General features: G+C 47.3%; 1 protein-coding gene across 1 annotated transcript in view; it reads right to left on the bottom strand.

The window, feature by feature from the left end:
* Positions 1-11964, bottom strand: part of PPP1R14C (protein phosphatase 1 regulatory inhibitor subunit 14C) — an 85883-nt gene extending 73919 nt beyond the window's left edge. Inside the window, exon 1 of the mRNA XM_041745553.1 lies at positions 11499-11964. Coding sequence (XP_041601487.1) covers positions 11499-11816 — 318 coding nt within the window. The 5' untranslated portion in view covers positions 11817-11964. The remainder of the gene's footprint in view (positions 1-11498) is intronic.
* Positions 11965-12270: the final 306 nt, after the last annotated feature.

Raw genomic sequence — 12270 nt, 5'->3', positions numbered from 1 at the left:
TCAAGTCCCATGTCGGGCTCCCTGCATGGAGCCTGCTTCTCCCTCTGCCTGTCTCTCTCTTTCTTTCTCTCTCTCTCTCTCTGTCATGAATAAATAAATAAAATCTCAAAAAAAAAAAAAATGAGGCAGCTACTGGGGTACCTGGGCAGCTCAGTCCATTAAGCATCTGACACTTGATTTTGGCTCAGGTCATGATCTCAGGGTTGTGGGAGTGAGCCTGTGCCCAGGAGGAAGTCTGCTTGAGATTCTCTCTCCCCCTCTGCCCCTCCCCTCCATATGTGTGCTTCCCCCACCTCTCTAAAATAAATCTTTAAAAACACGAAGTAGCTACTTATATCACAGAGTCTTTGTGTAGACTGAATGGGAGTTATCTGCTGGTGCTTTATGGATTCTGTCATCATACAAAATAAACAAATATTATGAAGAGCAAAAAATTCTGCTTTCCAATTCCCACCACAATGGTCCATGAAAATCTTAATTTCTTTTTTCTATCCTGTCATGCACGTTCTAAAACTAACTACAAAATGGCATTCTAGGAGTAGATTCCTCAGTGAAAATTAATTTATTTATACATATTTATTCCGCCTCTTATTTAGGCTACTTTGTACCCTTTACCTTTTAAAAATTTTACTTCCAAAACCTGTTACTATTTTCCCTCTCAGATGCTCATTTTGTATCTCAAAACAAGGTAAGATAAATACCACTATTAGTTAATTAAGAGCTGCCAAGATAAAGGACAAATAATTAGAATGGGAAAAGCCCCCCAACAGCCAATACTATAAATTATACATTGAAAATTTTTAAGTTGAATATGCCAGCTCTTAAAAGTTAACCCAATTACATTTTTTTTTCAAAAAGGCAGATAGATATCTATGATATCTGCACTGCCAAGATTTCAAATTTAACTTAGAAGTCAATAGTAGGACATGCTGGAGGAGGGAAGGAGGGCTTTTGTTTTCTTTAAAGATTTTATTTATTTATTCATGAAAGACACAGAGAAAGAGAGGCAGAGACACAGTAAAAGGGAGAGGCAGGCTCCCTGCCAAGAGCCCAATGGGGGGGGGGGGGGGGGGGGTGGAACGACTTGATCCCAGGGTGGAAGGACTTGATCCCAGGATCTCAGGATCAGGAGCCAAAGGCAGACACTCAATCACTGAGCCACCCAGACATCCTGAGGAGGGTGTTTTAAAAAGGTTTCTCAATTTGATTCTTCCTATCCAAAGCACATCACATAAGAGATCATGCCAAGAGAAGGATAGATACTACATTCTCACTTTAGTTACTGGAATTAGCTATGCAATTAGATGATCCCTTGGTGAACTAGCCTAATGCTTGTCTCAGGTTTGTCTTAAGAGGGAAAGACTCTTCTACCGCTTTAAATATCACCCTCTTTTTAATAAATCTCATTTTTGGCAGCGCAGGGCCACCTTTATTATAGAAGCCTCTATACGGTAGAGCTTAAAAACCCCAGGCCACCCTCCTTTTTTTCAGATAAGGAAAGAAAACCCGAAAACAGAAGTCTATCATGAATATGACTTGCCAAGGTCATCAAGCTAATTAAGCAGCAGCCCAACCAGATCAAGTCTCACAGGCCAGGGTCCTTCCCATGTCCTCCTGGGAACAATCAACATGTTTTGATTCCATAGATTTAATAGATGCCAACAAGGTCCCACAGCCCAAAAATAATATATCTGGCCCTGCTTTATCGATTTCTGAAGTTTGGCTGTTAAGAGATTACTTTCTCTTAACTTAAAACTTCACTTCCTATTAAAATAAAAGATAATTAAAGTATGTTTAGTCATTTGTTTACATTATAATGTAAGCAAATTTATCATACCTTTTCCTGAAAACAGGCTTTCAGTAAAGGAAGAAGCACAGAGCCACTTTGCAGGAAATAAACATACTGAGTACACTAATATGACAGTGAACAGGACATAATCTCCACCCTCAAAGGGCTTTCAATCATATGGACACCTCCATTCTTCCCCTGTAACAGAAAAGGTTCCTTTCTTTTTCTTTTCCTCTTACACAATTTTAAAGGATGAAGGCTTCTTATTCCCCTTTCTTCATCTTTGCAAGTATCTGTTGGAATGAATGAACCAATGAACCAACCAATCAATCAATCAATCAATACTCCAAAGTCCCTTCCACAGTTTGCCCTAAGGATCCTTAAAAAAAGGAAAAGCCCTTCTTTGATCATTTTTTTCCTCAACCATAAAGTAGTGTTTTTGAGACTAATCCATAATCTGGTCTCTTCTTTATTCTAAGCTTTTACACAGTGGAACAGATTTCCAGAGCACCAGTGCTGACTCAGAAAAACCTGATGAGACTTTATTGGCCTCAACTCTGAAGCACAGGCAGGAATCCTGGCTCTCATTCCTTGTCCTATTAAGACTTGTGTAAGCCTGTTGCTCTGAATCTTATCTGCTGATGGAAAAGCACTCACCCCTTCTTTGCCCAACAAGCATTTCCACTCTCAAAGAACTGAACAATGGCTGTGCAAATAAAATAGGATTCTTGTACATACTGAAAAATTAAAATTATAGAGAAGTATGGCAGTAAACTGTGATTACTTCCTTGGAAGACTTTCATCCCCCTGCCTCTGTGCTTTATCCCATTACAACTTCCTTTCTGTTCACAGCTTCAAAGGACTGCAAATATAATTCACAACCAGGGGAGAGAGCCGAAACTTTGAGTCAACAATGAAAGAGTAGACTTCTAACACAGGCAGAGACGCATTAGGTTAGCGCTGTTAATTGGGGACGTGTCTTTCTGAAATGCGCAGTTTCAGAAGATGGTCTGGAGGGCCAGCTTCTGTTACACTGACTTGACAGCCAGGTGCTGGACATCTCGGTACACCCAGGTGTGTAAGAGACACTGGGGCTGCAGGGATCACAAGATCCTGCCCTCACGAAGCTGCGAGACAGGATCACAGCAAGTGTTCCAAGAAAGGGGTAAACACAAGCCAGCAAAGGCCTGTCACCCAGCCTGCCCATGAGGAGATACATCAGAGAAGCTTCATAGTGGAGATCCCCCAAGGGTGAGCTTGAAGAACAGCTAACAGGTGGACAAGTAAGGTAGGAGAGGCAGGGAGAGATGTTCTGGCAGAGGGAAAAGCAAGCTTAAAGGGGTTCCTGTCTGCCCTGCATTAGGATCTCAAGGCTCGGGGACAGAGGCAAGAGATAAGGCTACAGAGGTGGGGAGCGCAAGCCCCTGAGCCCTTGCTGTGGCCTAAGGGCTCATGCTTTGTCATGAAGGCAGCGAGAGTAAATAGGATCCAGTCTGGATTTCAGAAAAACACTTTGAATTGCCACAGTGAGGGGTAGCTGGAGGGAAGGGCTCTGATGGGGGAGGTCCCAGCCCAGGAACCAGAGACAGGTGTCTGTTCCTATCCCTTTCCTTGAGAGTGAAGTGGCCTCTGCCCAAGGCCTATTGCTCAAGCTCTCTATACCTCAGTTTCTTTACCTACCTTGAAGAGTTACTGCAAGAATGGGGTATGCAGTGAGCACTCAATGAATGGAGCTGCTGGGAGCAGTGGCAGTATGGTAGCTATGTGCTTCTGGAGTCAGCATGACCTTAGACAGGGATGGGTAACAACTTCTCTGGTCTCGCTTCTTCCACCACAAAATGAAGAAACAAAGATACCACCACCCCTCCTAAAGTTATTGTAAAGTCTGGTTGTGGGAGAGAGAATGTACAAGTCACCTGGCCCTCTGCGTGGAGCTATATTAGTGGCAGAGGTAAGCCGCCCTAACAGCAGCAAAGCAGGGGGCTGCTGCGGGTGGTGGTACCAGGCCACGTGGTGGTAGTGTTTGGAGAGAACTGAGGTGGGAAGTGTCCATCGGTGAGAAATTTTGAGGTGTTGCACTAATGTGGCGGCAGCGAGAAGTCAAGGCACTGGGTTGCAGAGCTGTAAGGCGCGAGCGTCAACAAGACTTCGTGGCTGCCAGGTGTGCCATGCAGGGCAGAGGCAAGGGGGAGGGATGCCAGCAGGCTCTCTGGCTGGGACATCCGTGGATCACAGCACCTGCCATTCACCAGGGAAGGGAAGAAGGTAAACTCATTTGCAGACCAGTCCGCCATGAGGCTCCCATAGAATATCGAAGTGCAGTTGTCCATTGCAAAACTCTCTGAATATGTCTGGTCCTCAGAAAACAGATCTGGGCTAAAAATACAGATTGAAGAGTTGTCAGCATATGGCCAGCAACCGAAGCCACGGGAATATTCGCATCACCCAGAAAGAACGTGAGAGAGCAGAGGAAAAAAAAAAAAAAACAAACTAAAAGGCAGAGCAAGGCCCCAGAGACAGACCCTGTGCAACATTAGGCCAAAGAGATGGGCAGAGAAAGAAAACCCCAAAGGGGGCTTGAAGAGTAGCTAGAGAAGAGTGTGAGACCCCCAGAGGCTGCCTCCGAAGCCAAAGGCTTCCACGGGGAGTGGCAAGGGGCGCCCAACGAGGCAGGAGGCCAAGGCAAATAAAGACTCACACAAACCTCCCAGATTGAGAAACAGCAAGGTCCTCAGGGCAGCTGTGGTGGATAAACAGCATCTGTCATGGGTGGAGAAAGATCTGGAAAAAAGAGATGGAAAGAGGAGAAGGAGTAGCAACCACAGCCAAACAGGATTGAGGAAGAGGAGTGTTTCTCATGGCAGGTGATCGCCGTCGCAGTTTCTAGCAGGGGAGAAAGACTTGGGTTTGTGCACATGCTGGGGTGCCTGGGCCCGTGGGGAGCAGGGCTGCAAAGCCATCCACAGCTGGAGGGCGATGGAGGGAAGAAGCCCCCTGATGGCTGCACCGACTGGCACAGAAGGGGGCCGGGGCCGGGGACCAGGCTGAAGGGAAGGGAAGAGCTCAGAAAAGTGGCCTGGAAAAGACAGGTGATGGTTTGAAATGGCCAAGTAGGGCACGGGAGACCAGGCAGTAAACGGCAAAATGAAATCGCGCACAGTGCAGGCACGCATTACGTGGGAAGGGACGGTTCAGACTTTACTCTTCCCTCATCTAAAAAGAGAGACTCTAAGGAGAGCTATCCATTAGGCAAGGTTTGCCCCTTGCTGCAAGGTCATTTCAGAGCTGGGGGAAAAGCAGAAGACCCCAGAAGCAAACACGAATCCGAGGTGAGAACCACAGGCAGAGGTCGTTTGCCAAGGGCCACAGCAGCCAAGGAAGAGCAGGTGGGCAAGAAATCCAAGGAACATCAGATTCTCGAAAGAATTCTCTTGGTCTAAGCTGACAAATCAAGGCACTGCAACCACGATCTGTAAATTCCTGTTTGGAGCAAATAAGTCAACAAGGGTAGGTGTTACTTTTCAACAACACTGAAACACAACAGTAATAATGCAAGAGTAGGATATGGATTACTGTAACAAAACCATAAATCTATTTTGTTTTCCTGTGACTCTAATAAAGAAATGCCACCAACTAATTCAATGCTAAAACATCAATGACTTATAAAATGTTTTCTGATGATTGACTCATTTTCGTTCATTCAAACAAATACTTCATAGTTGAAGAATTGTGCTCTGCCATACGAGGCCACAAAGAAAATTAACACCGATTGAAGTCTAATTTCTCCATATAGACATGAAAACCCAGAGGAACCTCCAGAATAAGGACGATTCCAGGAGAAAGGGGAATGATACAAGAGACTACTTGCCCACGTTCAAGTTCAAACACATAGCAACATCCCTGACCCCAAAGTATCCACACATCCTTCTCCAAATTCTACCACCAAATAGATGGGAGTGCCTTGTTTTCTCTTCCTTCCTGTCCTCTGCCCACATCATAGAGGATAAGCAATAGCTAATGTCTGGCTATGGTTCAAGGTACGACAGCGACTATGAGCCTATCACATTCCAGCTACTGTGTTCCATGGCTTTCCCATCCGGTCCTCACAACAACCCTACAAAGAGGACAGGGTGATCCCCTTAAACATAAGGGGTGGTGAGGCTAAGAGAGATTGAGGACCTTGCCTACTCTCTCACCACTTCTAAACGCTGGGGCCGGCATGTGACTTCAGGTTCTTCTAGCTGAGGAGCATTTACTCTCTTAACGACCACCTCCGCCCTAAATTTTCCTAACTACTGTTCCAAAGGGAAATGTGTGAAGTACTTTTCTTCCCTTGGCAATTTAGAATTATTTTATTCGTAGACTTCTAGTATGTTTACTTTATTCCTTAATATTTTACAGATTGAGTTTACGGAGGTTAAAAAAAAAAGCAGCTTTTTCAAAAAAGCCTACTCACTCTCCAATACCCAAACAAATGGAGATCCACCAGATAATCCACAAAACAAGTTCTAAGCAATAGTTTCTACCTTCTGGCTCAGGTACTAAGAAAGCAGCAAAATGGGGAAATGTGACATCGTAGGGTGGGAATCTGTATACAAAACCAGGACCTGAACTTAAAACTAGAAGCCTGATCCAGGTACAGGAACAACTGCCCTGACAGTGGTGTCTCCCCTACATGCGAGATCAGTAAACTGAGAGGTTCCAACAGCCACGCCTGGGGAGTGGGGAGTTTATGGAAGTTCACAGGTGCCTGGCTCTGTCCTGCCTTGAGAAGCAGTTCAGTGCAGTGGGGACGGTGTATCTGAATTCCTGGACATGCAGGGTGTAAACTACAAAATGAAATCGTGCACACAGTGCACGCAATCTACATTTCGGTTGTAAGCCCTGGGGCAACTTTCTGACATCTCTGTGACTCAGTTTCTATATCCATAAAATGTGAATATCAGAAATTATTACTAGGGCTACATGAATCATACCTGATGCATAGAGCACACTTAATAAACACCAGCTAATTCTATCACACATGTTTAGGCTTTTCCCTCTCTGGAGGAATATATTTTTTTAGGATTTATTTATATATTCTAGAGAGACAAAGGGAGTAGGGGCTGAGGGAAAAAGAGAGAATCTCAAGTAGACTCCCCGCTAAGCACAGAGCCCAACTTGGGACTAGATCTCATGACCCTGAGACCATGACCTGAGCTGAAATCAAGAGTAGGACACTTAACCGACTGAGCCTCTGGAGGGGTATCTTTAAAACTGCATGCCACCGTCCAAACTTGTGTTATGAAATCTATCTACTTATTTATTTTTAGAGAGAAAGAGAGCATGAGCTGGGGGGAGGGACAGAGTGAGAGTGAGAATCTTAAGCAGGCTCCACGCCCAGCACAGAGCCAGATGCGGGGCTCAATCCCATAACCCTGAGATCATGACCTGAGCCAAACTTAAGTGACTGAGCCCCCCAGGCACCCCTGAAACCAATTTAGAGGGTCACAACCAGCAATTCTGGAAAGTGAAATAGAACAGAACATAGTATTTAAGCATTAATAAAGTCATATTTTGTATTACCTTTGTAATTCTTTCTTTAGAATACATAGTAATATTAAGTGGTGCTTTGTGAATCCATGTGTCTGTGAGTCCAGCAGCAATCTAAAGGGTATTTCTTACTAGGCTCACCATCAAAGAATTTGGAAAAACATGACCTACAGAATGAGTATGACAGGAAGTCAGGGAAGATAAAAAGGTATCATATGCCAGAAACCACATTTTAAAATGCAGACAGCTGCCACAAAAGGAAAGCCCTCCTAACTGGACCCTCAGGATAACCCAGGAAATGCCCTCAGCACACAAGTCTATTTACGGTGAGGCTGCTACAGGCATTTTAATAATCTGAGGTTAACAACAGGCTTTTATTTCCAAAGCAAATCAAATTGCAAAACTGGAAGTACAGATGTTATCTTTGATGCTGGGCAAGATGAGAAAAAATGATATGACTTATCCAGTAAGCCATCTTGCAATACTTGTCAAAGTAGACACTATGCCAGATTCCAAATGCTCTTAAAAACTGTCTGGGTTTGGAAGAGATATGAAAATCTCTTTCTTAAAACAGAAATTCTTAAATGTGGATATAGATTCGTCCTAACAGTTCCATTATAACCAAATCCCTAGCTGAAAATGTATCTATGCAAGAAGATGAAATGGAGAAGAACTATAAACATAACTAAGCATTTTAGAATTTATAAAAACATTTATCTCTATATCCAAAAGGCTACTTGATGTGGTGTTCAGCGATCCTGCCCTTAGACTGGGTAAGGAGGGCCATGGTCCTAAGCCCTAATTCTCCCACACCCATCTTCCTGCAGATGTCCTATGACCGACTGGACCCACCCAACCAAAACTACTGTTCCTCTGTCTGGTTTTAGGCTCCGCTGCAGATCCCCAAAGTCTCCTGATCCAATATGAAGCCACTTCCAGGACGTGAACAGGCTTCTCCCAGATCTGTCCTCCCAAGGGGGCCTCTGCCACTGGTCTGAGGCAAAGGTATGATTGAGGGGTGACAAAGGGTGTAGACAGAGATTGGGTATGCAAGTGGACAAAATGCTCTTCACCAGGTGAGACTGTACCATGGGTGGGAAGAAAAGGAAGCAGACCCTAGACCACAGGATTCTCCAGCTCTACATTCCAGCTTTGAGCTCTGGGAAGTTTGAGAATTCATAAGTCAAACCTAGCCTTCCAGACCACTATGAGATATCATTTCAAGGCAGGTAGAGAGAATAAATTTTTTCTAATGCTTATTACATATTCATTATTTGTAAATATTTAGGCATATGCTATGCGGGCCTCCATGTGTTCTCTTGCACAGACCTTGCAAACTTAAGAGGCAGGCCCGGTGGTTAGCATATGGGCTCAGAGCCACACTGCCATGGTTCATACTCCCACTCCCACTCCCACACCCTGCCCTCACCAACTCTGCGAGCTTGGGAAAGCCTCTTCTTACTGTGTGTCTCAGTTTCTTGGTCTGGAAAGCAGAGACAACAGCACCCTTCATAGAGTTGTTGCAAAGACTAAATCAATTAGTCCATACAGACTGTGAGAACAGCACCTAATAATCGCTCCACAGATGCTGTCTTTATATTATTCTCCATGCAAAATTGGTCACTGCAAACTTCTAGATAAGACCACAGCCAGAAACTTATTCTGTGTACTTCTTCTTTCCTACTCCTAATTTTAAATATCATGTTTTATGCCTCTCCAAAAGATCACTATTTTCCATTCTAAAAAGGACAAGTCATCCAACTGCTGACCTGCCTAATATAAGTTCTTCTGAAATTAAATATGGGTTCATCATCTCCCCCAACTCGGCAGAAAGCTCAGGCCTCTGGCCAGTTTGAAGTCTGGCAAATTTGCTTTCTGTTTCAATTGCATGCCATAAAAATTTGACATTACCAATTTTAAGTGTAAAAGGAACATTCCCTACCCTTTATATGCATGAGATTCAGAGCTATTAGCCAGGGTAGGTCCTTCTTGATTAAGAAAGTAAAGGCTGACATGCTGGAAGCCATCAGCAAGGAAAGGCTACCAGACCAGAGAAGCTAAGCTAAAAATAGAGCCCCCCCAGTGGAGAAATAGATGGAAGAAAATAATTCTTTATATGGCTACTTACAAGTCCACACATTTTTTATCATTAAAGGAAGATGTATCATCAGCTTGGTAATTACAAACTGCCAACAACCTTCTCAATGACCAATATCCCTTCAACCTAAAATGACAAACAACCTGAAGAGAAACACTTGTCACATCATAATGACATGCTGGCAGCACATAGCCCTCTCTCATATCTCTAGTTGTTTGCTGTACGTCAGAAGGTCTAAAATAGGAGAAGAGATGCACAAGGAAAAGATTCAAGGTCATGTTTGCCCTTTAAGATATGTACCTAACCTACATGTTCAATTTAGTGAACATCCAATCTACCATTTCCTCCCAATTATTCTGAAGAATTTTTCAAATATTTGATTTGCCAACCTGCTAAGGGGCCAGAACTCTCTAGTTTTCGCAACTACACCTAATTAGCCTCCCATAAAAGGAGCACTGCTAAAGTGCTGTTAATTTCAACAGTAGTTTTTCTATTAAATCTTCTCCAAATCCAAAATGGAGTATAAAGGTCAGTGTGAAATAAATGACAATGAACTGGACTCTACAGAGGCAAGACTGAGCACATCCATCCACTCAACAGTAATCCCATCTAAATCAAATGCGGTGTTTCTTGAAAGAGTTTCGCCAACTTCCCATTAAAAAAAAAAAAATCCCAGGAACATTTCCTATGTTGGCCAGTTTTTATTCAGGCAATTAAAATGGCTTTTTGTAAGAGCCAGGCTGGAGAAACAACATATTTTTACAAGCCCATTAGTCATATAGCCAAGCTTCATTATATCCTAATCATTCATCAGTAGTCCCTAATAAGGATGCTGTTGCCTCGTGCAATGAGAATATTAAGGAAAGGATGTGTTCACAATAGGCTATAAAATGTGTGAAAAACAGAATACCCCAAACCAGGAGAAAAGCCAGTGAGTTCATCTGGCTTTCATTTTTTGCTGAACAGCTTAACAGCTGTATGGACACAGACCTGGCTTTAACTTAGAAGCTATATCCTTAATTATTAATTCCCTTCATTCTCCCACCCTTCCCAAACTCCACGCCCTTAAGAGAAGTACAATGCTTCATTCAGAATCGCTGTTATTAAAGACTCTCCTGGGCAATCATTTTTGGCTTCAATCATTTTTCTAGCAGGCGTTTGTTAACGGCTTATTCTAAATGTTTCTCCTAACATCAGGCATCCACGCGTCCGTCGGACCTGAGCGCGCACCCTAGCCCCGGAACCGTGGGAAGTCTCGGTGTCGGGGCGGGCGGAGGGAAGCCGGTGCATCCCGGGCATCCAGCACACCACCCACAGAGCTACCTTCCTTTCACCCAGGCCCCCTTCCAGGTTTGCCAAAGGCCCCCACTCTGCGCCCATCAATGGGAGCAACCGAGCTCGGCCAGGAAAAAAAAGAAAAGAAAAGAAAAGAAAAGAAAGAAAGAAAGAAAAGAAAGCTGCCTCAACAAAGCCCAACAAAGCCCGATTACCAAGCCCAGCTTGGGTAAATGCAAGGATGAATTATGGGGACGCGCGTCGGGGCTGGCTGCAAAAGGGAACGCTCTCATCTCATGATTCTGATATAGAATTTCAGGAATCCAGGCGTCCTCTGAGATGCCCTGGGCCTCTCCTCTCCGTTAGGCAGCTTACAGGTCCCTTCCCCGTTCCCGCCCCACAGAAATCAGGATGGCCAAGACCTCGGCAGTGAGCACTGCTCTGGGGTTAGGCGCCGCTGGGGTGAGCCCTCCCGAGCTCCGCTGCGTGTAGCTGCAGCTGGAGCCTAGAAGCGCCCCGGGCTCTGAGAGAAGCAATGCGCTTGGCGAGACCCAGTCCCCCCCGCAGCCATCCAGGGGGCACCGCTCTGCACCCAGGGGGCACCCGCATCTGCACCCAGACAGGAGCTGCCCGACGGCCGCGCCCCAGCGCCAGAGGGCACCCCGGAGAGGACCTGCGCCTCGCTCCCCGCGCTGGGTCCCCAGGAGGCAGCGGTGCGCACCCGAGAGCCGAGCCCCGGAGAACCCCGGCGCGCGCTCCGCGGGGCGAGGGGGCCCCGACCCTCCCGGGCCCGCGCTCGGCTACCTCGCAGCCGTACAGCTGACCCAGCTGCTCCACGATCCACTCCTCCAGCACCAGCCGCTTCCGAAGCTCCTTGCGATCGTATTTCACTGTCACTTTTCCCTGCTGGTGGCGCCGCTGCTGCTGCTGCTGCTGCTGCTGAACCTGCCCCGCAGCGGCCGCCGGGGCCACGGGCGCCGAGTCCTCCCGGGAGGAGCCTGAGCCGCTGCTGGAGCCGGGGCTGCCGCCGGCGCCGCCCCGGGGGCTCTGGAAGAAAACCCGCGCGCCGCCGCCGCCGCCGGCCCCACCGGCCGCCTCGCTGCCGCCCGTCGCCACCGACATGTCCCCGCGCGCCGGAGCCCGAGTGCGGCCCGGAGGAGCGGCGGGCAGAGCGCACCCCGCGCCGCTAGCACCTCGGGCCGGGCAGCGGCATGCGACGGGCTCGGCCGCACCTGCTCCGCGCGGCGCGCACGCCCGGCAGCGCGGCTCCAGGGGAGGTCGGGAGGAGCGCGCGGGGAGGAGGAGGGGCGGGGGCGGGGGCGGGGACGGCGGCCTTAAAGACGCCGCGGAGGACCCTCGGCGTCCCGCGGGGGGGACAGGCCCGCGGCCCGGGGCGTGGGAGGTGCGCGCGGCCGCCCGTGTGTGGGCCCCGGAGAGGACGCGCTTGGCTCGGGCCCGGGCGGTGGCCCCCGCGCGGGTGGCCGCGGCCTCTCCTCCCGGAGACGCGCCCCTGCGCTCCCCGCGCGCCGCTGCCCCGGGGCGCACGACACCCGCCCCCCCCCCCCCAGCCGCCCGG

The sequence above is a fragment of the Vulpes lagopus genome, chromosome 2, assembly GCF_018345385.1.
Source record: "Vulpes lagopus strain Blue_001 chromosome 2, ASM1834538v1, whole genome shotgun sequence".
Taxonomy (NCBI): domain Eukaryota; kingdom Metazoa; phylum Chordata; class Mammalia; order Carnivora; family Canidae; genus Vulpes; species Vulpes lagopus.
Note: the sequence above shows the minus strand (reverse complement) of the source record. Positions and strands in the feature narration are given on the sequence as shown.